This window comes from Lontra canadensis, unplaced genomic scaffold (assembly GCF_010015895.1).
Source record: "Lontra canadensis isolate GAN:19392208 unplaced genomic scaffold, GSC_riverotter_1.0 scaffold1, whole genome shotgun sequence".
Classification (NCBI taxonomy): Eukaryota; Metazoa; Chordata; class Mammalia; order Carnivora; family Mustelidae; genus Lontra; species Lontra canadensis.
This window is the reverse complement of record NW_022630995.1, coordinates 89,397,169-89,424,872: the sequence shown is the minus strand read 5'-3', so window position 1 is coordinate 89,424,872 and position 27,704 is coordinate 89,397,169. Positions and strand designations below refer to the sequence as shown.

General features: G+C 35.4%; 1 protein-coding gene across 3 annotated transcripts; it reads left to right on the top strand.

Moving 5' to 3' along the window:
- On the top strand, positions 1 to 26,294 carry METTL14 (methyltransferase like 14). 3 transcript variants are annotated; one of them, XM_032858774.1, is made up of 11 exons: positions 1 to 194; positions 5,334 to 5,422; positions 6,285 to 6,372; positions 8,041 to 8,121; positions 8,492 to 8,579; positions 12,453 to 12,543; positions 13,765 to 13,906; positions 18,834 to 18,926; positions 21,464 to 21,580; positions 22,700 to 22,808; positions 25,873 to 26,294. In XM_032858774.1, the coding sequence occupies exons 1-11, from the start codon at positions 129 to 131 to the stop codon at positions 26,175 to 26,177; spliced, it is 1,269 nt and encodes a 422-aa protein (XP_032714665.1). In that variant the 5' UTR covers positions 1 to 128; the 3' UTR covers positions 26,178 to 26,294. The 3 variants fall into 3 exon arrangements, with proteins under 3 accessions (XP_032714665.1, XP_032714655.1, XP_032714675.1); XM_032858764.1 differs by having other exon boundaries at positions 22,700 to 22,910; XM_032858784.1 differs by lacking the exons at positions 1 to 194; positions 6,285 to 6,372 and having other exon boundaries at positions 22,700 to 22,910.
- The last annotated feature ends 1,410 nt before the right edge of the window (positions 26,295 to 27,704 follow it).

The window sequence follows — 27,704 nt, the reverse complement described above, 5'->3', positions numbered from 1 at the left end:
GGTGAGGGATACCGGGTGCCTGAAGATCCCGGTGAATCTTGTGTTTCACAGACTCAGAAGAAAAGTCGGGTGGTTTTTCATCCGCTAATAGTCAGGTTTTGGGGGCAGTGGGAAGCAGGAGTTGGGACATGGACAGCCGCTTGCAGGAGATCCGGGAGCGGCAGAAGTTACGGCGACAGCTCCTTGCACAGCAGGTCCGCGGCCCAGGGAGGAATTGAGAATGCGCGTGCGCGGTTCCCTTCTCTTCCTCCTCCTCCTCTTTCTTTTCTGTCTTTGCCTATGCATTGCGGTGCTTACTTCCCTGGTTCCGCAACCCTGATCCCTAGGCCTACCTGCCTTTCTTGCTCTTAACTGCCGCAGAACCCTGAATATTCTTCATCTGTGCCGCGGTCATTATGTTGCTAAACCGAACGTCACGATTGGTCCTCAGCAACCATTATGGAATGCGCGCCAAGTGTCTGGCGCAGGGCTCAATGATGGAGATACAAAGCTTTGGTCTTTGTAAATAAATTACCGTAGTTCGCGCCAGGAAAAGTGATTTGTTATCCTTTAAGTTTCTCTAAACTACTTAAATGGTCGTCTGTGTCAGGCCTTTCTTCTTAGTTCCTAGTTCTTGAGATTGTGGCTTCCTTGTGAAATAGATTTATAGTGTTTTCTTTGGGATCATATGTAAAGACTGCATTAGAAGTAGCCTGAGTGTAAGTTTTAGTTTGTACATCTTGTGTGTTGCTAAGTACTGTATCTTCGTCATCACCCACCGCTAATATTTGAATTCTCATTCTGTTTAAGCCACAGTAAACACTTGGAATAGATATCATTGACTTCCCTTACCAAATAATGAAACAGGCTAAAAGGTTAGGTAGTTTTTGCCCCGTGTCACTCACCGCTAGGCCAGAAAATTGAACCCAGGTGCGTCTCTCCAAAGCTCGTGTGTAAATTAACACTTGATCAGGAGAGTACATATGCAGAAAATGCAGATGTACACCTCTACTTAGAGTCAGAGTTTGTGTTTCCCATCCTACCATTCATATCACTAAAAGTGATGGAGGAAATACTACGAGGTTTTAATGAGGCATCTTACTGTTATTTTTCAGTAATGAATCTTGCTTTTAGTAAATGAAAATTTGAAACCTATACTCTTATGATCTGATGAAAAGGTTTATGGTGTATATATATATATTAAATATATAGGGTTATAATATACATAACCATATATGGTATATATATACCATATATGGTTATGGTGTATAAAACCATATATGGTTATGGTATTTATAGTCATATATGTTTATGGTATATATAGTGTTAAAAATGTGGGAATTTGGAATCAGACCTGTTCTGTCCCTCTAGCATTATGATTTGGGACAAATCAGGTATCTTTTCCAAGCCTTCTTTCTTGTACTTTCTTTTATTGTGTTGGCTTCAGAATATTCAGTAGCTTTGTTACCACCAAGTAAGGTTCTTATTTTTTAGTTTTTTTAGATTTTAGTTTTAGTTTAGTTTTCGACTCAAAATGCATTCATAAATGGTTACTTTTGCGTCTTATTATAAACGAGGGGATCTAGTAAGCCCCTGGCAATTCAACTATAAATAAAAAGTGGTCCTTACCCTAAAAAGGCTTGCATAGTGCGAAAAATTTAATGATGGGTGCCTTTATTAAGTACCTTTAATGAATCAAGACTCTGCTAAGCTTTTTTATATACATTATCTTCAGTCCTGCAAGTCAGATGCTATTTGCATCTTATAGATGAAGAAAATAGAGCTCAAAGAGTTTAAGTTACATGCTGAAGTCCACAAAGTTTATAAGGTTGCAAGCTTGTAGTTTTAGGCTTTTCCATGCTCTTTCCAGTACGCTAGCTGCTCCCTAGTCTTCTAGTTGGTTAGGAACTATTTCCACTTAAGTAAGAATGTCTGATGTAATCAATGACAGACCTCCACTTTAGCAACTAATTTCAGCCTTTCTTTTCAATTGTTTTCTCTATTTGAACAACACAGATTACTCTCCAGAATGTGGTTGTGCAATTTATACTTCATGATTTTTTAAAAATTGTACTTCCTTTTTTTTGCTTTTATCATTTATTTATTTATTTATCATTTTTTTTTATTTTTTTAAGATTTTGTTTATTTATTTGACAGAGAACACAAGTAGGCAGAGAGGCAGGCAGAGAGAGAGGGGGGGAAGCAGGCTCCCTGCCAAGCAGAGAGCCTGATGCAGGGCTTGGTCCCAAGACCCTGGGATCATGACCTGAGCCAAAGGCAGAGGCTTTAACCCACTGAGCCACCCAGGCGCCCCTTGTTTATTTTTTTAAAGAAAATTTATTTTTTTTTCAGTGTTCCAAAATTCATTGTTTATGCACCACACTCAGTGCTCCATGCAATACGTGCCCAGGTTTACCGAACCCCCCACCCCTCCCCTCTAAAACCCTCAGATTGTTTCTCAGAGTCCACAGTCTCTCATGGTTTGTCTCCCCCTCTGATTTCGCCCAACTCACTTCTCTCCATCTCCCAATGTCCTCCATGTTATTCCTTATGCTCCACAAGTAAGTGAAAACATATGATAATTGACTCTGTCTGTTTGGCTTATTTCACTCAGCATAATCTCTTCCAGTCTCTTCCATGTTGATACAAAAGTTGGGTATTCATCCTTTCTGATGGAGCTATAATACTCCATTGTATATATGGACCATATCTTCTTTTTTTTTTTTTCCTTAAGATTTTATTTATTTATTTGACAGACAGAGATTGCAAGTAGGCAGAGAGGCAGGCAGAGAGAGAGGAGGAAGCAGGCTCCCTGCTGAACAGAGAGCCCAATGTGGGGCTTGATCGCAGGACTCTGAGATCATGACCTGAGCCGAAGGCAGAGGCCTTAACCCACTGAGCTACCCAGGTGCCCCTGGACCATATCTTCTTTATCCATTTGTCTGTTGAAGGGCATCTTGGTTCTTTCCACAGTTTGGCTACTGTGGCCATTGCTGCTATGAACATTGGGATATATATGGCTCTTCTTTTTACTACATCTGTATCTTTGGGGTAAATACCCAGTAGAGCAATTGCAGGGTCATAGGGTAGCTCTATTTTTAATTTCTTAAGGAATCTCCACGCTGTTTTCCAAAGTGGCTGCACCAACTTGCATTCTGTCCTCCTCCCTTTCTGATTTCTGTGCATCTTCTGTAGCACAGCTCAGGTCAGAACATTGTAATGAAAACTGTCTTGATCTCTCTGGCTAAGGGTCTTCTTCCAGCTGGTTTTCGTTGTCCTTACTGTTGAGTACACTACTTAACATTACTTATTGTTATACAGAATATAAATGTCAGCAGCTTACACCTGCTTTTTACTTAGCTATAGCTTTGTTCCCCAAAAAATAGTATATGCTTTTAAATGATACCAAATTGTCGAAATTATTAAAATAACATATGTAGTGCTTCCATAACAGAAAATCTATGATTTACTTATTCCAGTCATTCCACAGTTTTGTTTTTTGTTTTTGGAGCATGTGAGGATAATTATATATGTGAGCAGAATTTCAACTTAAAGCATTTCTATTGTAATACATTGTATTCTAATGTAGTAGGAAATCTGATTGGATCATTCAAATATTGAACATCTACTCTGAGTCAGGCATTATACAAGCTGCTGAACATACAGATACCAAGAGGACAGAGTTCATCTGCTTAGAGAACTTAGATGTAACTTGCAGAGCAGTAAACAAAAGTAAAGATAAAATAATTTAAGTGTAAAATCAGAAGTCGTGATAAAGACCTTGAAACAATATAAACAGGAAGTAAACAAAAGTAAGACCTAAAATAATTGAAAGTTGTGTTAAGTACTATGATCCAAATAAGGAAATAAAAAGGAGAAAAGTGGAAGGAGGCTACCTATTCTATGTACTCCTTAAGGAAATCACTTGTCCTCATCTGAGACCTGAAGAGAGAGGAGTCAGTCATGGGAAGATTAGAAATCATTTTAACTATGGGAAGTAGATGTGTCTTTTAACTAATGAGAATAGGATTCAGGAATATTTTATGGGAGAGTTAAAATGTCAGGAACATTTGATATATAGTAAGAGATCTGTCATTGAGAAACCTTAGGGGAGTCATGAAGTAGGCAGACTAAAAAGGCAGTGGTGATTGCTTAAGATCAAGGCTAGGGACTTGTAGCTCTGATATTTTAGTATATTCCCTTTCCTGAGCTAAAGAGACTATTTAATGCAGATTTCCCCATGCCCTGCTTAAAAATGTAAAATTGTCCCTTTATATAAAATATAAAATTGTCCCTCATGGCCTCATGTCCCTCAGTTGTTCATTTGGCTTTTATTTATTTATTTTTTTTTAAGATTTTATTTATTTGACAGAGATCACAAGTAGGCAGAAAGATAGGCAGAGAAAGAGGCGGAAGCAGGCTCCCTGCTGAGCAGAGAGCCCGATGTGGGGCTAGATCCCAGGACCCTGAGACCATGACCCAAGTCAAAGGCAGTGGCTTAACCCACTGAGCCACCCAGGCGCCCCTTCATTTGGCTTTTAAAGATGTCCATGAATTGGGTGCCTGGGTTGCTCCGATGGTTAAGCATGTGCCTTTGGCTCAGGTCATGATCCCGGGGTCCTGAGATTGAGTACCACATCAGGCTCCCTGCTCAGTGGGGAGCCTGCTTCCCCCCCATCTATCTCCCCCTTCTTGTGCTCTTTCTCTCACTCTCAAATAAATAAATAAAATCTTAAAAAAAAAAAGATGTTCATGAATTGATCCCATTTTGTGTAGCCAGTTTATCTCAACTAGTTGTTTGTTGTATTTTGCAGAATTTCCCTGACTGCCAAACAGAATTTGCATTGCCATTTTTTAGGTATTATTAAAATTCAGTGTTGTGCCTATAAATCATCATATAAAGACTTGGCTTGAATAAAACTGGATAAATATTTATTACAGCACAAGATAAATAAGGTGTAATATAGGAGCTGATGGATACAAAGTGTTAATGCCTACCACTCTATATACACTATATGTGAGCTGCTTTTTTTTTTGCTACTACTACTAAATTATGTTTTATTATTTACTTGAAAAGTAGAGGATGGCTAAAATTGTCTTAATTTCAAATACAACTGAAAGTATAAAATGCTTGCTAGCTCTCAGATTTGTTCCTAATTAACATGGTTTTGTTCCAAGTTATTTCCTGTTTTTCCTGCAAGGTAATTAATCCACTTGCCTGCTGAAGGAGTTAGAGTTTGTTTGTTTGTTTGTTTGTTTGTTTTCAAATACCTGATATATTCAGTGTTGCTACTCAGGCAGGAAAGGCTATCCAGTGCATTATGATCTAATTTTTGGTTTTTGTCTTTTCTCAGTTGGGAGCAGAAAGTGCCGATAGCATTGGTGCTGTGTTAAATAGCAAAGATGAGCAGAGAGAAATTGCTGAAACAAGAGAAACTTGCAGGTCAGTTGAATCATTTTTTTTTTTTTTAAGCGACATGTTAATATTGTGAAAGGGTTATTGTTTGCTTTTTTAAAAAAAATTATTAGAGGGTGAGCATTAGTGGGCTGGGGGGCAGAAGGAAAGGGACAAGCAGACTCCCCGCTGAGCAGGGAAACCCCCCCCCATTATGGGGCTTAATCCCAAGACCCCAGATCATGACCTGAGCCAAAGGCAGACGCTTAACTGCTTGAGCCACCAAGGCGCCCCTGGTTATTGTTTTGACAAACAAATAATCCTAGGTATGAAGTGTGTTATGACAAGCATCAAAGTAAAGATTTCAGAAATACTGATTTTTGGTTTTTAGTATTCATGAACTATGAAACACTTTCTGAATATAGTACTCATTCATAAAGTAGTTAGAATGGAATTTTAGACTAAGAATTAGCTTATACGCCATGGATTAAATAGTTATATTTATAAATTCTTATAAAGAAAAATATACTTTACCCTAAAAGTGGTATTCATTTGGTAGTTCATAAAGCACTTCAGAATTTTTCACTATTCTGGTTATTAATTTGAATATCAATTTTGCTTAAGACAATTCAGAATGATATATAATATAGAAGTTTCTTTTTGCCGTACATCCATTATAAAAGCTTATTTTCTGATTTGGTTGCTTTCTCATAAAAGTAAAATACAGAATTGACAATCAGGTTGCGTGATTTTTTTTTTTAATTTATAAACTAGATGAATGAATAAATACTGTTTAATCAGAAAAAATGTGCCTTGTTCTGTTTTTATAAACTGTTATTTAATATTATTAATAGCTGCCATTTATACATCTTTCTATATCTGTGTGTGACACTTCAGTTTTAATTTTCAGGGCTTCCTACGACACCTCTGCTCCAAATGCGAAACGTAAGTATCAGGATGAAGGAGAGACAGATGAAGACAAAATGGAAGAATATAAGGCAAGTAGAGAACAGGGCAATTTTCTGGTCAAGAAAAATATAAATCATTACAATAATAGATTCTTTTTCTTTTAAATTTATTTTTATTATTTTTTTAAGATTTTATTTATTTGAAAGAGAGAAAGTACACAGAGGGAGAGTGCAGACTTCCCGCTGTGCAGGGAGCCCAACATAGGGCTCAGTCCCAGGGGATCATGACCCAAGCCAGAGGCAGACACTGAGCCACCCAGGCGCCCCACAGTAGATTCTTATCCAGGAAAGTAAATTTAATGAAAGCTCAATTTTAAGCTTTCTAAAGTAAATGTCAGTAGCCTATGTATGCAGGCATACCTTGGAGATACTGCAGGTTTGGTTCTAAACCATCACAAAGAAGTGAATATTGCAGTAAAGCACGTCAAGTGAAATTTTTGGTCTCCCATTGCATATAAAAGTTATGTCTACACTATCTTATAGTCTGTTAAATGTGCAGTAGCATTAATATCTAATAAAGCAAGATATATACCTTAATTTAAAAATACTTTATTGCTGGGATGCCTGGGTGGCTTAGTCAGTTAAGGATCTGCCTTTGGCTCTGTTCGTGATCCCAGGGTCCTGGGGTCGAGTCCCACATCAGGTTTCTTGCTCAGCTAGGAGCCTGCTTCTCCTTCTGCGTGCTGCTCCCCTGCTTGTGTTCTCTCTCTCTCTCTGACAAATAAATAAAAAACTTAAAAAAAAAATGTTTTATTGCTAAAAAATGCTAGCCATCTTTTGAGCTTTTCAGCGAGTTTTAATCTTTTTTTTTTTTTTTTGCTGGTGGAGGGTCTTGCCTCAGGATTGCTACAGCTTCCACATCAGTGCTTGCTGCTTCACCTTACGCTTTTATGTTATGGAGATAGATTCTTTCCTTAAACCTCATGAACTGACCATCATTAGCTTCCAGCTTTCCTTCTGTGGCGTCCTTACCTCTCTCAGGCCTCATAGAATTGAAGAGAGTGAGGGTCTTGCTCTAGATTAGGTTTTGGCCAAAGGGAATGCTGTGGCTGGTTTGATTTTCTCTCCAGACCAATAAGCTTTTTCCGTATCAGAAATAAGGCTGTTTACTTTCTTACCATCTGATAAAAATAGTAGTTTTATATGGTTTTTAAGAGAAATAAAATTTTCCCATTGGTGGTCATGTCTTTCATGATTTGAGCTAAATCCCAGTATTCACAGTATGATGAGATAAATAATATTAGACAATTCAGTCAACAAAATCAGTAGTTATAGATAGGTATTTATTGATGAGAATGAAAAGGAAATTTTTATTTATTATAAAAATATCTAGGTAACGAAAAGCATGCAAAGACTTCAGTGTTTGACTTTAATGATAATTTGAAAAATTATATCTTAGGGAAATGAAATATTTATATTGAGTCTTGGGGTGCTTGGGTGACTCACTTGGTTAAGCATCTACCTTCAGCTCAGGTCATGATCCCAGGGTCCTGGGACTGAGCCCCACATCAGGCTCCTTGCTCAGCAGGGAGCCTGCTCCTTCTCCTTCTGCCTGCTGCTCCTCCTGCTGATGTTCTCTATCAAATAAATAAAATCTTAAAAAAAGAAGTTACATTGAGTCTTACTACTCAAGATATCATAAATACATAAAATATTCCTTCCATACATAAAATGTCTGTTTAATCTTCCTTTTCCAAGGATGAATTAGAAATGCAACAGGAAGAAGAGAATTTGCCTTATGAAGAAGAGATTTATAAAGATTCTAGTACTTTTCTTAAGGTAAATAAATTTTCATATTATAAGTCTTCACATTTCAGCTCTATGCATGAAAAAATTTTAAATATTTACTATTTTCAATATTTTTCAGTTTTTGAGGAATTATCATTATAAAATAAAAATAATTTAAAATTATTCTTGAAATAATCTTCTGATACTTAGCTATTTAGGATGAGAGAATGCTATATCAATGTCTGTAGCCACTAAAGAGTATTACTGTCATTTTAGTTGTGTTTCCAAATATTACTAATTTTTTTAAATCTATGTATCAACTTCTATTTTGTATGGCCTCATAATAAAAAATAAAGTACAGAGTTAGTGTATCTGCCATTAGAGTAAAATGCTCTTAATTTAATTTTGACTTTTTCTTTAGGGAACGCAGAGTTTAAATCCCCATAATGATTACTGCCAACATTTTGTAGACACTGGACATAGACCTCAAAATTTCATCAGGGATGTAGGTATGTTAGATTTGTTGGGAATATGCTATTGCTAACTCTTGATTACATGCATGTACTTTATCCATTTTGTGGATTATTTCTAACAAAATCATTTTTCCTGGCTTGGCTTTTCTAATTCCAGAATTATTTTTCCTGGCTTCCTATTTTTATTCTCCATACTTCTAGTATACCCTCCTTTCCTTCCAGCAGTGTTTCTCACTCCCTTCCTTCCTTCCTTCTTCAGTTTGGTTCTGTGACTATTCTTGCATTTTTATTTTACCTTCATTTATTCCCTCTTCGATGCTTTGCCTTTTGTTTGTAGGCCTGATTTTCTCACCTATATTATTTTTTCCCTTGTCTCTAAAGAATTTTAACATTTCATGCAAGCCGACTCTATTGGCAACAAATTTCCTCAATTTTTTTTCATCTAAGAAAGTATTTCTCTTTCACTTTTGAAGAATAATTTCACAGAGTATAGGATTCTTGGCTGGTGTTTTATTCCTTTCAACACTTTAAATATTTCACTCCAATCTTTTCTTGCTTGCATGTTTCTAAGATACTGGATATAACTGTTATCTTTTTGTTTATCTTTCTATTCTTCTGTAGGCATGGTGTTCTTTCCCTCTGGTTTCTTTAGGATTTTTTCTTTAACATTCTGTAGTTTGAAAATGATATGCCATAAGTTTAGGGGTTTTGGCATTATATGGTTTGATATTCTCTCTGCTTTCTGGATTTGGTTTGTTGTCTGATATTAATTTGGAGAAATTCTCAGTCATTTTTATTTTAGATATTTCTTCTCTTCTCTCTCTCGTTCTTCTGGTATTTCCCTTACACACGTTACATCTTTTGTAATTGTCCCATGGTTCTTGGATTTTCTAAATTTTGGGGGGGTTTTTTTGTTTTTTTCAGATTTTGTTCTCTTTGCTTTTCAATTTTTGAGATATCTTCAAGCTCAGAGGTTCTTTCCTCAGCCCTGTCCAGTTTACTAAGTCCCTCAAATGTATTACCACTGCATTTTTAAAAACAGCTTTATTGAGATTATCATGTACCATATAGGTCACCCATTTTAAAGGGTATAATTCTGGTTTGTTTTGTTTTGTTTTGTTTTTAGTAAATCCAGTTTATACAGTCATTACCACAATCTACTTTTCATCTTCACTAAAGAAACTCAATACCCATTACTAGTTAGTTCCCATGACCTCCTCCTCATCTGCCCCCTAACCTTAAGTAACCATTAATTAACTTCCTATTTCTAGCAATTTGCCTATTCTAAACATTTCACATAAGTGGAATTGTACAATATGTGGTATTTTGTGACTGACTTCTGTCACTTGGCACAATGTTTTCAAGGGTTGTTGATGTTGTGGCATAAACCAGTACTTCATTTATTTTGACTGCCAAATAATATTCCATTGTATGTATATACCACATTTTGTTTATCCATTCATTTGGGTTGTATCCACATTTTGACTGTTATAAATTGCTGCATGAATATTCATGTAAAATTCTTGTATAAACATATGCTTTCATTTCTCCTAGGCATATAGCTAAGAGTAGAATTGTTGGGTTTAGCTTTTGGGGGAACTGCACAATTACTTTTCAAAGCAGCTGTACCATTTGACATTCCTCCCAGTAGTATATTGGGGTTCCAGTTTCTTCCCATTTACTGTTATCTGTCTTTTTAATGATGGCGATCCTAGTGGGTATGAAGGGATTTTGACTTGAATTTTCCTAGTGATGACTAATGATGTTCGGCATCTTTTCATATTTGTTGGCTATTTAAATACTTTGGAAAAATATCCAAACTCTTTGCCTATTTTTTAGGTGGTTATTTGCCTTTTTATTATTACATTATAAGAGTTTATATTCTCAGTCCAAGTCTCTTATTAGACATATGATTTGCAAGTATTTTCTCCCATTCTGTGGGTTGCCTTTTTACTTTCTCGATGGCATCACTTGCCACACACAAAAAATTTAATTTTGATACCTTCTGATTTATTATTTCTGTGTTGCTCACAAGCAACTCTTGAAGTTACTCTTGAAGTAGAAACTGATTTTAGTGTTTTCATGAGCAAAATTTAGCTGTAGCGTAAAAAGATATGATAATGTGAAGTGAAATAAGCCAGTCACGGAACAAATATGCAAATACTTAAGTACCTAATAGGGTATATGTAATATAAATACACTAAAATAGTCAAACTCATGGAATCAGAGAACAGTGGTTATCAGGGACTAGAAGAATGGGAAAATAGGGAGTTGTAACTGAATTGATAAAAAGTTTCGGTTATGCAAGATGAATTAGTTCTAGAGATCTGTTGTGTAGCATTGTGCTTGTAGTCAGTGATGCTGTTAACTGTAGTCAATAAAACTTTAAAAATTTGTTAAGGGTAGATCACATCTTAGGCGTTCTTATCCCACACGCACAGACATATACACACACCCAGAGGAACACAAGAAAACTTCTAGAGGTGATGGATGTGTCTGTTGCCTTGGTTGTGATGATTTCACGGGTGGATGCATATGTCTAAACTCATCAAATTATGTATATTAAATATGTGTGTTTGTATATGTTGGTTATACTTCAGTAAAGCTGTTTTTTATGATAGCTGTATAACTGAATTTCAGGATCCACCTTTATGCTTTTAAGATATGTATTTCCCCACAGCAAAGATAAAGTACTTAGGAAACTATTACAGATTGAGAAGAACTTAAATTTTCTGTTATAGAAGAGTGAGAGCCGATTCTACTGTGATTAAAACCTGATTATAATAAAATCTTTAAACTTGTTTTATTTGCAATTTGTTTTCTAAGCACTGATTGAAGAGGCTTTACGAAATCATTCACTTTTACTCTTTGATATTAAGGTTATTAATGTCTGTACTTTTGGTTTTTAAATTGAGATGCTTATATGTTTTATATTGTTAGGAATATGTTTCTTGGGGTGAGGGGGAAGAAAAACCAAATAAAAGATTTTAGGAATCTTTGATGTTCAAAGCCCTACTTATCCCTATAGTTGCTTAAATAGGCATTATGCTGCTTTACCTAAAATCTCTTCTGAGCTCAAAGATCTAAAACATTTTTGAGGACATGGGAACAGTGAGTCTTGTGTTTTTAAGTACACTTTGTAGGACTTATATATGTTTTTTAAGATCTTAAGTCTCAAAATATATATGGGGATTTGGTTCATAATGACAAGGAGATGTGAAATCTTTAAAATTATAAATATTGATATAAGAAATACTCATAAAGAAAACAACTTGTCTTGGAGGTGAGAGGTAGCCTACTATTAGGGACTCATTATCTTCTTTACTAGATTTGTTCTAGGGTTGTGTCCATGAGCCATAGCCAATTAATTTAAGGTCATCAGCTGTGTTTCTCTCATCTCTAACTATTCTTTGTTTCTTCCTAGATGTAATCATAAGAAGGAAAATAAATACTCATTTTCTCTGCCTTTGATAACTATTTAAGAAGCTAAATACAAACCTCAGTAATCACTAGCTTCTTAAGGAGAAAGAATTCTTTTAGCTAAAAGGAAGGGAGAAGACATGGTAGAGGAAGGCAGTTGTTCTTTTCTTTCCCTCAGAACAGAATGGCTTAACTTAATGCTGCGAGCAGATTTAACTTAAATATGAGAGATTAAATGGCTTGTTAATTTGGACTGAGCTTTAGAACATCTGGGTTTTTGCCTCCATGTGGGATTAGGGTCATTAGATATGAAATATATATATGTGAAATATTTAAAAAATACTCAAAATTAACTTTTTTAAAAGGACACAAAAATAAAGTGGTGATTGTGTATTGTTGTGTTCTCCTGAGAGGGCTCATAACCTTTGAATTCACTGATACTAATTTCCATTGTATTGAAATTTAGTATTTACTATTTTTTGTCCTCAGGTTTGGCTGACAGATTTGAGGAATACCCCAAACTGAGGGAGCTCATCAGGCTGAAGGATGAGTTAATAGCTAAGTCAAACACTCCTCCGATGTAAGTGTGTTTTTTCAGTTTTCATTCCCAACTCCAGCTTAAAATAGCAGTTTTTTTTTTATCCTGTAGCCTTTCTGTTTGAAAAAAATTCAGCACCTATATAATGTTAACAAACTTTTCCTGTGTATGGTAAAACAGATTCATTTGACATTCCAGTGCTGAGTGTTCTCATTTTATTTTATTTTTTTTAGTTTCCTAGATAATTTCTTTAAAGTGTCTCTAAATGTTTTCTTAGAAAAATAATTCATGTTTGTTGTATCTTGAGTTTCTTAAAATGTTTTTGAATGACTTTTCCCTTCAAAAAGCAGTTTATTTGTTGAAGGAAGTTTAGAAAACTTAGATGAAGGAAAAGAAAAAATAAAGGTTAGTTATAACTCAGCATTCAGGGATACTAGTCTTAACATACTGGATTATGAAAGTTCATTTTAACCTTTGCTAAACAGAATAATGTTTTCCTCAAAAATATGTAAAAAGTCTTTGAAATTGGAAAATCTACTTAATTCACATTTAGCTTACTTTGAACATTTTATACATTTAACAATTTGCTAAAATATATTCTTTTAGTAATTAGAAGACTCACAAAGAAGTCCGAGTGTGTGGAGAAAAATATTAGCAGATTCTAACATTCATCCAATTTAAAAACCTGTTAAAGTATTTTGTATTTAAATTATTTTAATACTATATATAAAAAAAAACCTTTCAGTAAAGGCTAGTCATAATTTATACTAGGTGGCCAGAAAAGGCTATTAATATAAACAATTCTACTAACAAACAAATTGATAAAAGAAAATTATACCCATCTTTAGAAACAATTTTTTAGAAGGAGGCTTTTAAAGCTAACAAATAGTTCTTCTAACTTAACAATTAAGAAAAAATAATGTAGTCCTTAGGCGATTCAGATGATGATGAAATGGGGCTCAGAGATTTATTCACACTCCTATGGAATTTTAGTATAAAAATGAGAGAAGTACATTCTTGATGTACATAGGGGAATTTGATTTTATTTTGTAGTGTGATTATAGCTATCTTGTAGAGAAGAGTGTTGGTAGATGGTTTACTGTCTATACTGAGGAAAGATACTCCTGCATAAAAAAGGTATTCAGTAATTAGTTTATGATTACTTTGTAAATAGTGTTTAGTAATATTTAAGAAATTCCTTTCATTATTATCTGTAAGGTATTTGAAAATCTCTTAGTCACTTTTTATGCCTTAATCAAATAGGTACTTACAAGCAGATATAGAAGCCTTTGACATCAGAGAACTGACACCTAAATTTGATGTGATTCTTCTGGAACCCCCTTTAGAAGAATATTACAGAGAAACTGGCATCACTGCTAATGAAAAATGCTGGACTTGGGATGATGTATGATGAAACTTTCTACATTGTAATTATTTCTTTTTCAATGAATATTTATTTGATGAGAAGATTATAAATATTCCCATATTTTCAGGAATCATAAATATATATAATGTGGCAAAAGATCCAGGGTACATTGACAGTTTTACACTATCTTTGGTCTGATTCTTTTTGGGGCAGAAGTTGAAGAGGTAGTGAGTAAATAGTCTGTGGAAGACTTACAGTTCCAGTCTTAAGAGTCCTTGGATGTATAACTAGGAGAGTCTAAAGCCAGAATGACTGGTAATTCTTTCTGCATTTGCTTAGTTTTAGTAAACATTAGAGTATAATACATATATACATATATGTAAAACATGATTTCTTTTTAAGGAACTTACAGTATAATGGGTAAAAAAGATACATAATTTCAGTATAATTGTGATAAAATCACATTTTCCTAAATAAAATTAGGCAAGCTGGTAACTTCAGTCAGTTACATAAAGTTATCTGTTTTTACTGATCAGTAACAAAAATAAATACTTATTGAGCACTACTCTGTGCTAGGCAATGTGGTAGGTACTGGAGATTCAAAGGTGAATAAACCCTGGTACTTGGACTTAAGGAGAATGTAATTTAATGGGATAAATATTGACCTAAACAGATAATTGCATTATTATTTTGTTAGTTCTATAACAGAGGACTGCATAAGATGATCTGAGAAAAACTGACCAAGCCTCGGAGGATGGGGTATGTGAACAAAGAGGAGGTGACACATTAACAGTATAAATACACTAGTTGTAATTGGCCAGATAAAGAAAGGGATAGGATGGTGATTCCAGATGGAAAGAACAGTAAGAGCAGAAGGGATGGAGACAAAGACTATCTGGTTTGTAGGTTGTTGTTAGAACACAGATTGGTCCTTTCTTGCGATGATGTCTTCTTAGAAGCTTAAACTTTTATCCTGAAGACATTATGGAGTCTTTGAAGGGCTTTAACCGGTTTAGTTCAGTGGTCAGATTAGTGTGTGGAGTATGCACTAGAGGAAAAGTCTGGAAAGGGGAGAGCAGTTAGAAGACTGTTGCAGTAGCCTAGTTAGGAGATGAAGGGACCATAAATAGGGGTAATGGTAGTAAGAATAGAAAGGTGATAAATTCAGTAATGTGTAATAGGTACTGCGGTGAGCTCTAGTGATTAGAATGAGTGGGGAGAGAGTTAAGGATGATTTGAAGGTTTAAGTCTTGGGATAGGTGGGTTAATTTTTCACCAGTTGAGAAAGAGTGAATTTAAGAAGAGCTGGATTAGAGGGATTAGATCATATTGAACATGTTGATTTTGAGGTATATGTGAGACATTGATGTGGAGGTTGTAATAGGAATATGTCATTCAAAGGACAGATCTGTGTCTCAAAATACAGATTCAGAAGATGAGTGCATCAAGCCTATGAAAATAGACGAATTTGTCCTAAGATAGTATCTTAATTAAGATAACATGTGGATTGACAGTAAAGCTTCAGGAAGCTTTTACATTTAAGAGGCACATGTAAAAGAGAGGTCAAACGAATGGGGCAGAGATAAATAAAACCAAGAGTATAAATGTCATAGGGGCCAAGGGAATAGGGAATTTCAAGGAGAGAGTAGGTAGGAGTGTTGAGCACAGAAGGGAGGTTGGGAAAGGAGAGGACTGACATCTGTCAAGACTGGAGTTTCATAGGAAATGGTGCTGAATCCTTGCATGTCCTCCTGTTTAATGATAATTAACTTCTATTATTTAATCTTCAGGATATACCTCTGGTTTTTCCTCCTTGAAGCTTTTCCTTTCATCTCAATCCCTCAGACACTTTTATTTACATATTTATAGATATTACCACTTTGAAAAGGTTTTTCCCATTCTCTGATAATAAATATAATTTGTACTTATTGAAATTCAGAAAGGTAACAGTATATAGTATTCTAAAGGCGACGCAAAAGACATAATACTCTCGATATTTATTGCTGGGAATTTTCCAGATTTACGTTCCTTCCAGTTATGTTTAAGAAACATCTGTGTAGCCATATCTTCATTAAAATTGACTAGTAATATAAAAACAATCTTTGTGGCCTTAATCAAAGGAAAGAAAATTGAAAAAACATCTCCCGTATGTCTTTGATTATTGTAGTTGATCCTTGAACAATGTGGATTTGAACTGCACGATTTCAGTTATACATGGATTTTTTACAGAGAAGTAGTGTAAATATATTTTCTCTTCCTTAGGATTTTCTTAGTAACATTTTCTTTTCTCTAGCTTACTTTAAGTATAGGGTGTAAATACATATAACATATAAAGTGTGTTAATTGACTGTTTATGTTATCGGTAGGGCTTCTAGTCAACAGTAGGTATAAGTAGTTAAGCTTTGGGGAGTCAGAAGTTATACTCGCATTTTTATGGGGGGTATGAGTTGGTGCCACTAACCCCTGCATTGTTCATGGGTCACCTGAAACTAGGCTGAACTTTATTTTCTCTGGCCAGTCTCTAAGGTTTGGTGAGTAAAGGCACAAGAGCTTCAATTATATGTGACAGACTAATAGAGTTTTTGAAATAAAGGAACTCTTTTATATGTATATTCTTGATTTCAGTTTAATTTTACTGAACAGCTCTGGCTGGCATGGTTGAAATGTTTGTCTGGCCCTTGAGCCCCAAGTTCTTAACCTTTATGTGATAATTTCCTAAAGAAAGTGCCAATAGTTAAACCAATATATAAAATGTAAATAAGAAAGAGGATTTCACAGGTATTCTCTTTCACATTAGAGAGTCAGTAGTGGTCAACACATTTTGGCAAAGAACATAAGGCCTTATTTAAAATACCAACAATTAGCAATTAGAACTGCAGTGTCAAGAGAATAATTTGCTTAATGTTCTCTAATATGTGGCATCACTTATTTTTATCTATTTCATCTATAAACATGTAGGAATATGTGTGTGTGTTACATAATTATTCATATTCTTAATGACTTAGATGAGAGATTTCAAGATTTTAAAAAGTCAGAATATAAAACTCATTAGGTTTATACATATTGTAACTTATGTCCTTTATTACTGTCAAATAATATTTTTCTTTTTAGATTAAGTTAGAAATGGTAAGCTTATAACATAAATGGATCTGTTACTAAAGTTAATATATTTAGGGGCACCTGGGTGGCTCAGTGGAGTAAACCCTCTGCCATCAGCTCAGGTCACGATCTCAGGGTCCTGAGATTAAGCCCCGCATCAGGCTCTCTGCTTGGTAGGGAGCCAGCTTCCCCCTCTCTCTCTGCCTGCCTCTCTGCCTACTTGTGATCTCTGCCTGTCAAATAAATAAATAAATCTTTAAAAAAAAAGTTAAGATTTTTTAAATAAACGAAACATAAATTTTTGCTTAAACTATGGTCTCTGAAACTTAACTGTGGCGGAAAACTGGAAGAAAAAGAGTATCATATAAAATGGTTGGTTTTACAGTTTTTTATGTGACTGTGTGGAAATTTACAGATTTAATTATTTGAACTTTTTTTCAGTGTGACACACAAGGGAAACACATACACATACAAGGGAACACATATAAGGGAACAATACATACAAAGGAAACAAAATTATACATTAATTTTTGTTGCAAGTTTTTGTTTAAATTCCACTTAGTGAACATATAGTGTAATATTAGTTTCAAGTGTAGAATTTAGTGATTCATCATTTACATACAGTACTCAGTGCTCATCGCAACCAGTGCCCTCCTTCATGCTCATCATCATTTAGCTCCCCCGCCCATCTCCCTTCATCAACCCTGTTTGTTCTCTATAATTGAGTCTATTTTATTTTTGCCTATGTTTGCCTTCCTCTGTTTTTCCCCTCCTATGTTATTTGTTTCCTAAATTCCACATATGAGTAAAATCATATATTTGTCTTTCTCTGACTGACTCATTTTGCTTAGCATGTTCTGTAGCTCCATCCGTGTCATTGCAAATGGTAAATATTTGCATTTTTTATGGCTGGGTAATATTCCATTGTAAATATATCTCACATCTTTATCTCTTCATCAGTTGATGGACATTTGGGCTCTTTACATAGTTTGGCTATTGCTGATAATGATGCTATAAACTTCGGATGCATGTGTCCCTTCAAATCAGTATTTTTATATCCTTTGGGTAAATACCCAGTAGTGCAATTGCTGGATCGTAGGGTAGGGTAGTTTTGGTTTAACTTTTTAAGGAAACTCCGTGCTGTTTTCCAGAGTGTCTGCACCAGTTTGCACTCTCACCAACAGTTAATAAGGGTTCCCCTTTCCCTGCATCCTTGCCAACACCTGTTGTTTCTTGTGTTGTTAATTTTAGCCATTCTGACAGGTGTGAGGTGTTATCTCATTGTAGTTTTGATTTGTATTTGCCTGATGATGAGTGACTTTGAGCATCTTTTCATGTGGCAGTTGGCCATCTGTATGTCTTCCTTGGAAAAATTAGACTATTTTTTGGCATTTCAGACTTAAAGTGGTCATTATAATGAAATGCGCATATTGATTTATTTTATATAGAACTTACGTAAATACTGGAAACCAAATCTTCCCCAAACATTTGTTATATTTCATTTTAATTTTGCTCCTAATTTGGGGGTAATTTAACCTCTTCCTATTTCAGTTTCTTTTTCTATAAATCATGAAGGGCTGCTCTCAAGCTACATCTTATAGAATTCCATTATTCTATGAATATGGTCCCCCCGTAACCTTTTTCTGTATGAAATCAAGTGTGTGTGTGTGTGTGTGTGTGTGTGTGTGTGTGTGTTTTCTTAATATAGAATAAGAAAACAGAATAATTTGTAAGGATAAAATTTATTTGCTAATGAAAATTAGTACATTTAAAGAACACATCTGCTTAAAGTCCTGATAAATCTCAATGGTTGTTCTTTTAGATTTAGGATGATTGGAAAATGCAGTATTGTTTTGGTTTCCCACAGATTATGAAGTTAGAAATTGATGAGATTGCAGCCCCTCGATCATTTATCTTTCTCTGGTGTGGTTCCGGGGAGGGATTGGACCTTGGAAGAGTGGTAAGATGGTTTTTTTAAATTGGATTTTTAATTCATAAGAAAAAATATAAAAAGTTTGAAGATAGATGTTATTCTGTCCTTTGTTTCTTGAACAGTTGCTAAAATACTCAGAAGGAAAAAATATGTTCAGAAAAGAATGCATGAAAGGCAGTACTCTTCAGTTAACTAGCACTAGGGTTCAATAAGTCCCAATATAATTTGTTACAACTTCAGAACAGTTTAGACATTTGAAACTGCAGCTCAAAAACAGGCTGCTTAGTGTCATTTACTACTCATTATAAGTAGCTAGAAGGTACTCTTCTGAGTAATATTAACTTCTGAATTCCACATAGAAACCAAAACAAATGGGAAAAATAACATGGCATCTGGAACACATGGTTTGAATGATCAAATGAAGAAAGAAGTTACATAACATCTGTATTTATTTTAAGCATCTTGTATTTCCTGTATTTCAGGACTTTATTTTTCTTATTGCACTTATTTTGGATTTCTAAATGAAAATAAAGTAGCATATGCCTTTTTATCTAAGAATCATGGGAGCATGTGGCTACGTATTAGAAGGCTTCATTCAGTTTTAGTCTGAGTTCTGCTGTCTAGCAATGAAACTTTGGGCAAAGAGATTTTTACTCTGGTGGGTTTCCGTTTCTTCACTTGTTACTAGATGACACCTTCCATTTTTAAGATATATTGTGATACAGCAGATAATCTCATTTAAGCCTAGTAATTTTAGGAAGTGTCCATTTGACAGGTGAAGAATTTAAGTAGGATTATTTTGAGATAAATTTATGCTAAAATCCTGAAATTCTGCAGTTACTTTGTATTCTTTATATAAATAACAAGTTTGAGACTGTTAGATACATCCTTGCTTGTGTCATTTATTAATTCCAATGTAAGACTATAACTGCATTCCAATTGGGTATCTATTTTTTGCTGGCACCTCTCCAAGAAGCTCTGGAAAAACTAAGAAAATAGAAACATACTGTATGTTTTTATAGGTATGTTGGTATTTACCTTTTATAGCTGCTAATGTCTGGCTTTGGGCTTGCCTTCCACCTCCCAAATTAGGTTGAAAATGATTAGGAGGTTTTATTGTATTTGTTTATGTAGTAGTCTGTCATATTGGTGAAAGCAGATTTTGGCCAAAAATTATTGCAAAGATAATTTAGCATTAGAAATACTTACAGGCTTTTTGTTAAATTGATTAGGGCGTGAGGATTTAGACCCCCGTGGTTTATAACGAACATCCAGTGCAAAACAAATAATTGGCTACAGGAACAGATACTGATCTTGATTTTTTTTTTTTAAGATTTTATTTATTTATTTGACAGACAGAGATTACAGGTAGGCAGAGAGGCAGGCAGAGAGAGAGGAGGAAGCAGGCTCCCCGCTGAGCAGAAAGCCCGATGTGGGTCTCGATCCCAGGACTCTGAGATCATGACCCGAGCCGAAGGCAGAGGCTTTAACCCACTGAGCCACCCAGGCGCCCCTGATCTTGATTTTTGAGATTTTAAAATAAAAATCCAAGTTTCATTTTGAGGTGTTTCCCACTTTACACAGTAAGGGCATTCCTGAAATGAACAGTACCAACAATATTCTACTGCACAATTTAGTTATTTTCCCCCTAATTTCCTCTTAGATCATTTGGGGAGGGGGTATATCTTATGTTTTTATTCCCACCAGCTATGCCACACACGCATCGGGTAGTGGGCCCTCATTATGCCACTCTAAGCAGTGTATTAGCAAGTATTTGTTATATGTTCTTATATAACAGATTCTAGGACACTAAGCATCAGATCTCTATTTTCTAGGTTGTATAAAGATGAAAGTACAGTTTTATCCAGTAATGAGCTATACACAACAAATTTAAGGCTTTGAATCTTTTGAAGTTGTTAATATTAAATCTATAAAGATAACGCAAGACTCTCGTTTGAAAAGAAGCTATCAATTAAAATACTTTCTGTAGTTTTTAGCTTTGTCAGAGGATAGAAAATTGAGGTGCTAGGAATCAAATTATCTGTTGAATTTTATGATTAAAGAGGGGCTGAGTGTTTTATGATTTAAAACCCCCTTTCAGGGCGCCTGGGTGGTTCAGTGGGTTAAAGCCTCTGCCTTTGGCTCAGGTCATGATCCCGGGATCCTGGGCAGAGAGCCTGCTTCCCCCTCTCTCTCTGCCTGCCTCTCTGCCTACTTGTGATCTCTGTCTGTGAAATAAATAAATAAAATCTTAAAAAAAAAAAAAAAACCCTTTCTATTGATTCGAGTGGAAGGTAGTATTAAAGAATTTGGAATATTAGTAAAATTCTGTTTTCATATCTAACTTTATATATTATACTAATATCCAGAATATGTCTATGCATTCTGTATATTGGCTGCTTAAAGACTGGTTTTTCTTTTTTTCTATTTCTGAACTAAAAATTACTGTCACATCTTGGAATTTAGTGTCTCAAACCTCTAGGAAGTTTTTTAGTGCTGGTTGGTTATTTTAACTTTTGTTTATTTCTTTTAACTAAAGATTTCTTTTTTTTAATTCTTTTTAGTGTTTACGCAAATGGGGTTACAGAAGATGTGAAGATATTTGTTGGATTAAAACCAATAAAAACAATCCTGGAAAGACTAAGACTTTAGATCCAAAGGCTGTCTTCCAGAGAACAAAGGTATTGCCTTTACTGTTTTGTTTCTTTATTTTCATTATTTTCCCTCAGGCTTTTCCAAATGACTGTATACTATTTAATTTTGGTAGAAAGGTTCTTTTCTTAGATTTGTACAAATGGCATTGAACGCTATAGTAGTACATCCAGTTTAATTTTAAAATAATTCACCTTGTTAGCTCAACCTTCACTGTGTTAGAGAAGGTAATATGTATTCTTGTGTGTCCCAAACTGCTGTAATTCTAAGTCAGTATGGACTTTTTGTACCTCTGACCCCTCCAGACTTTTTCCCTTTCCCTGGGCCCAGAAAAAAGAGATGGCAGCAAGACTCTCACAGCTGGTTGGCTTAGAGAGATATTTTTTTTCTTCTCTTTTTCCTACAAGAGAATCCTAAGAACCTACACAAGAACCCCTGAGAACCTCTGCTCCATAAAACTGCCCTGTTACTCTCAGGCTTTAAAAGTTTGTCCTCCATTCTTTCACTCTTTAGGGAGCAACTGGAGGGAGGGTCTTTCTTATTAAATCTTTCCTAGACTGGAAAGTTCTTTTCAAGGAACCTAAGTTACCCTTGCCATAGTTCATGGAGTCAAGTGAGAGAGTAAATTTATTTAACCCATATGCCTGCCATTTAGATTAGAGGTCAAAAAAACAAAAAAGTAAATTGATTTTCTCATTTTTTTATGTTGAGTCATTAGAAGTCTGTATACATAATTAAAGTCCCCTTTCCATATAAAAAGACTTATATCTTGTATATCATTTTGATCTTGGATCATATACGAAGCCCAGTATAACATCATTTTAAGATTCTAAGGTCAAGTGTCATGCTTCCGTAACTGGAGAAAACAAGTTGTTATCTAGTGTTGAAGAGGAAAAGACTCTGTGGTCATTGACACAGTTCTAAAACATCATGGCCCCAAATTTGATACTGTCATGTCTAGCTTCCCTGGCAGTCTTCTCACATCTGGAGGTCCAGATTTTCCTATTGTGTTTTTGCCGATAGAACTCTTTTCCACAGATTTGGAGAAATGAAGTTTGTTTTGGAATTTGGGACATCAGAAATGTAAAATGTTAGGAAATAAGACTGCTGATGAAGAGAATAATTGGTCTGCTCTTACTTTTATTTAGGAACACTGTCTTATGGGGATCAAAGGAACTGTTAAGCGTAGCACAGATGGGGACTTCATTCATGCTAATGTTGACATTGACTTGATTATCACAGAAGAACCTGAAATTGGCAATATAGAAAAGCCTGTTGAAATTTTTCATATAATTGAACATTTTTGCCTTGGTAGAAGACGCCTTCATCTATTTGGAAGAGATAGTACAATTCGACCAGGTAGGACCTTAGAAAATCTTTGAAAAACTTTATCACCCCTGGGGATATAGGTGTCAAGAAATAGTACACAATGCTGTGTTAAATAAAATTCTTGTGATGTGTTTGATTCCTCTTGCTGTACTTCAGATATGCCAAACTCATTCTTGTCTCTTCATGGTCCTCTACTTTCATTCAAATACCTGACAACCTTTTCTCACAACTCTTGTCTAAACTGGCCACCTTCCCCTTATACGCGCCCCCCGCCGACTTTCCTCCTTCCAACAAGCTCTTTCCCCTTACTCTGTTTTCTTTTTCTTCATAACACTTATCATTAGATGAACTGCAAGTTCATTGGGGCGTATGTTTTAGTCAGTTTCTTCAGCATACAGTCTCATGGAAGGCAAATATTGTCTTATTTACTTATTTCTACCCAACATTCAGATGATTCAGTAAATAACAAGTTGAAGAAATGCGTAAGTGAATGGTTAAATAATCCCATAGAAAATAACCATACATTTGTGAAGTACAGATCTTGGCTTAATTAGAAACTAAAATACCTAAGCTTGTTTGCTTACACGTATAGTGGTGTTGTCTTTTCAAAGTTTTAACTTCTTACGAAATCAATATAATGTGAATTTACTACTTTGAAAAAGAAATGAGTAGAAAATAATTAGACTATTATGGACAAATTTTTTCTTAAAGGGCACAATTTTTAGGTACAGTGTTATTGAAATATCAGTATATTCTGTTTTATTGATTTCTCAGAAAATATAAAAGTAGCATTGCTTTATTCATAATATATAAAATCAATCTCTTTGCCTCAGCATGTTAGAAATCCAGTTTAAAGGTGAAAAGAGCCAGAATCTTGTTTTGAACAGCCTACATTTTATAAAAAGTAAAAAGTTAAAGAACTTACAATAGAATAATTGGCCATAAAAGTACCTAAGAATTTAGAAGAAACTCTGATTTTCATTCTAAACAAAGTAATCCTTGGGGCACCTGGGTGGCTCAGTTGTTAAGCGTCTGCCTTCGGCTCAGGTCTTGATTCCAGGGTCCTGGGATCGAGCCCCGTATCAAGCCCCACATCGGGCACCCTGCTCAGCAGGAAGCCTGCTTCTTCCTCTCCCACTCCCCCTGCTTGTGCTCCCTCTCTTGCTGTGTCTCTCTCTATCAAATAAATAAAATCTTTTAAAAAAAGGTATATCCTTTAAAAAAAAATGTTAAAAAAAATCCTTAAAGTTGCCTTAACTTATGTGTATGACATAATCCACCCCTCTTCTGTCTCCCTGCCCATCAGCTACCTCTGTGTGCGTTGATGAGCAGCGTAACTTGAAGATATTTCAGTTGTAGAAACTCATGGCCTCAACTTTCATGAAATTATGTAAAATAGTAAACAAAGTAAATAGTTGAAAGATCAGTCTTTATTGAACATTTATAGTTAATATATGGTTTTTCCCATTCCAGATACAATTTAATCAGAAATCATCCTTCTTATAAGCTAAGTTGTATAGCAATGTAGCTGACAAAATTACTTTTGAATACCTATAGAGGTACAACATGTAATGCAAATTCTGAGAAATTGTTTTTATTTACTTCATTTAAGATGTATATTTGAATTAGATGTTGAAGGATGTAATTTTTAGCTGGTTGAAAGGATAGAATGGGCACAGGGGTGGGGTTTTGTGTTTTGTTTTCTTTTACATTATGAAGTATTTTGTTATTTTTTAAGATTTTATTTATTTAGGGGCGCCTGGGTGGCTCAGTGGGTTGAGCCGCTGCCTTTGGCTCAGGTCATGATCTCAGGGTCCTGGGATCCAGTCCCGCATCGGGCTCTCTGCTCAGCAGGGACACTGCGTCCCTCTCTCTCTCTCTTTCTCTGCCTGCCTCTCTGTCTACTTGTGATCTCTCTCAAATAAATTTAAAAAAATCTTTAAAAAAAATTATTTATTTATTATTTGAGAGAGAGAGAGAGGACGAGAGAGGGAGAGGATCCGAGGGAGAAGCAGACTCCCTGCAGATCAGGGAGCCTGATGCGAGAGACAGTGCTGGGACTCCAGGATCATGACCCAAGCCGAAGGCAGTCAGTCGCTCAACCAGCTGAGCTACCCAGGCACCCCACATTATGATGTGTTTTTATTTTTATTTTCAGAGGTGGAGATATGTATGGAAAGTTATATCTATAGTGATTTTTTTACTCAAATGAAGTCATGAAAAGCATTAATGAAAAATGTGACTGGAAATTTAGTTCAGGTTTCATCCTAAAAGACATTAGATACCATATATACGAATCTGTGCTTTGTGGAGAGTCCTAGAAGATTAGGCAGAGAAGTGACATATTTTAGTTTGTTTTAGGCTTTCTGCTTTCAGAGGGAGGAGAGGCTGGGAGATCATTACAGTATACATGTGTGTTTGTGACATGTGTAGGGAGCTGGCCTAACAGAAAAATAAAGGCTCATGTTTGAGGGTTGACAGTAGGCATGGAAAATGGAAATGAACAGGCACAACATGGTAGCGGTTGCATTTCGGGTACCTGTCAGCTGGATTAGTGTTGTGGTTGGGAAGAGTAGAGGCAAAAGTTGATTCCAGGATTTTAATCAGAAAACAATGGTATCATTTCTACAAGTAGGAAGGTTAATAAAATTTATTAAATTTTCACTGAACCCAAACTCAGTGTAGTGTGTACTTTTTTTTTTTTTTTTTTCTAAGTGCTGCTCTCACAGAATGTGAAATGTGGGTGGAGACAGTAAGGAAGATATTTTATAAAAGTTAACAGTCATGAAGATGAAATAAGATGAAATTTGCATAATGACTAAATGCTGTGCGTTCTGTTAAAAAAAATACTGGATGATTGATAGGGGCATCTTTATTTTTAATTTTAATGCATCTTTAAAAATGCATTTGAAGATTTGAAGTAGCTCCTAAAGAATTAGTAAGAGAAATGGGGAAAAAAAAAAAAGATAATCTTTCTTTCCCTCTATTTCAGGCTGGCTTACAGTTGGACCAACTCTTACAAATAGCAACTATAATGCAGAAACCTATGCATCCTACTTTAGTGCTCCTAATTCCTACTTGACTGGATGTACAGAGGAAATTGAGAGACTTCGACCAAAATCACCTCCTCCCAAATCGAAGTCCGATCGGGGAGGCGGAGCTCCCAGGGGCGGAGGAAGAGGTGGAACTTCTGCTGGCCGCGGCCGAGAAAGGAATCGATCTAACTTCCGAGGCGAAAGAGGTGGTTTTAGGGGGGGCCGTGGAGGAGCACACAGAGGTGGCTTTCCACCTCGGTAACTTTTTAAGACACTGATCTGTTAATGCTCTATATCTTCTTCACTGTAGTTTGATTTCCAACTGGGGGACTTTGTTTAGCATTCAGTTCCAGCTTGCACTTTGCTTTAACTTCTCTAAGCTCCAATCTCCCTCGCAGTTGTTACACACATTGTGTAGTTTTATCCGGGAGAAACAGGTCATCCTGCCTTCGGTCATGTGCATGTAACTTAACAGTGCAACAAACACCTTCCTTTCAGAGACTGATTTATTCTGATAGATTCCAACTAATTACAAAGGCTTCTGCCTTTTAGAAATAGTTTTAAGTGAACAGTGAAAAAGACCCAATCTGTAGTGTCATACTAGTGCCAAGAGCAGTTGATAATGGGCATCCTACCACTGCTGTCGTGGCAAATGGAAAGCTGTTTGGGAGCCTTGATAGAACGGAGTTGGGACAGATGGTTAACTTCTGTCAAAGTTTTAACATTTTCTTGATGAAACAAAGACTTTTTTTTTCTTTTTAAAAAATCTTATACTCAGATAGAATTTGACTACTACTGAAAAATTGAGAGAATTTGAACAAAATCCGCTCCTCCTAAATCCACATCTGATAGGGGAGGTTGGTGCTCCCAGCGGTGGGCAGAGGAAGAGGTAGAATTTAGTAGGCAGACTTAAAAAGAGAGAAAAAGTTCATCATAATTTCAGTTGCAGGTGACTGTTAATCACACTTCTTAAGAAGCGAAGGAGGACAAATATCCAAGTTGTAGAACTTTGGTGTAGACTTGGATTGACCTTCAAAGCAGCTTCATATATTCCTTAGCAAAGTAAAAGAAATGAGGCAACAACAGAGAGAACTGCTTCATCAGGTGTTTTGAGAATAAACTATTTGGTGATGAGGAAATGACATCTTTAAACTTGTTATGGAGAAAACAGTATTAAAAACCAATTACAGAAGACCCTCAACTTAAGACAGCTTAGAAAATGGAATTGCAGTTGCCTTTTATTAAAACCATATGGTATGTTGTTTTTAAGAACCTGGTTTTGCAGATCGGTTGGTTGTATAAAGCTTTCTTCTGTCATTTCTATTCCTATACTGTAACTCATGTTTTAAATGAATTTGATGAATGAAATAACCATTATTGTTCTTGAAAAATATATTTTTTATTTTGTGTATGATTTTTCTAATGAAACTTTAAACCCTTGAAATGTGGGAGTCTGTTTTCTGTAAGTGGAATTGCCTTTGTTACCAAATGAAAAAGGACTGACTTAAGATCAGACTTTTGTTTTGGTCTTTGATGCATTTTAGTAGCCATTCTCAGCTTTTCATTGGCTCAGTTATACCTCAAGTGAGGTTATATTACACACACTAAAGACTCAGTTTGAAGATAAGGGCTGAATTATAGAAATAGGTTCGAGATCCTTAAAAGCCTGGTGAATTTAATGTACTCAACGTGTTGGTACTTTGTATTTGACTAATGCCTTTTTTGATGTAGATACATAGATATGAATCACAGTTGGTTAGAATTTTTACTGAAATGATCCTTTATTTTC

Bases quoted from the DNA above. Each gene is read 5' to 3' on its own strand.
- METTL14 (XM_032858764.1), top strand. From the start codon at position 129: ATGGACAGCCGCTTGCAGGAGATCCGGGAGCGGCAGAAGTTACGGCGA. The intron at 195-5,333 runs GTCCGCGGCCCA...GTCTTTTCTCAG, and splicing joins GACAGCTCCTTGCACAGCAG to TTGGGAGCAGAAAGTGCCGA. The intron at 13,907-18,833 runs GTATGATGAAAC...GGTTTCCCACAG, and splicing joins AATGCTGGACTTGGGATGAT to ATTATGAAGTTAGAAATTGA.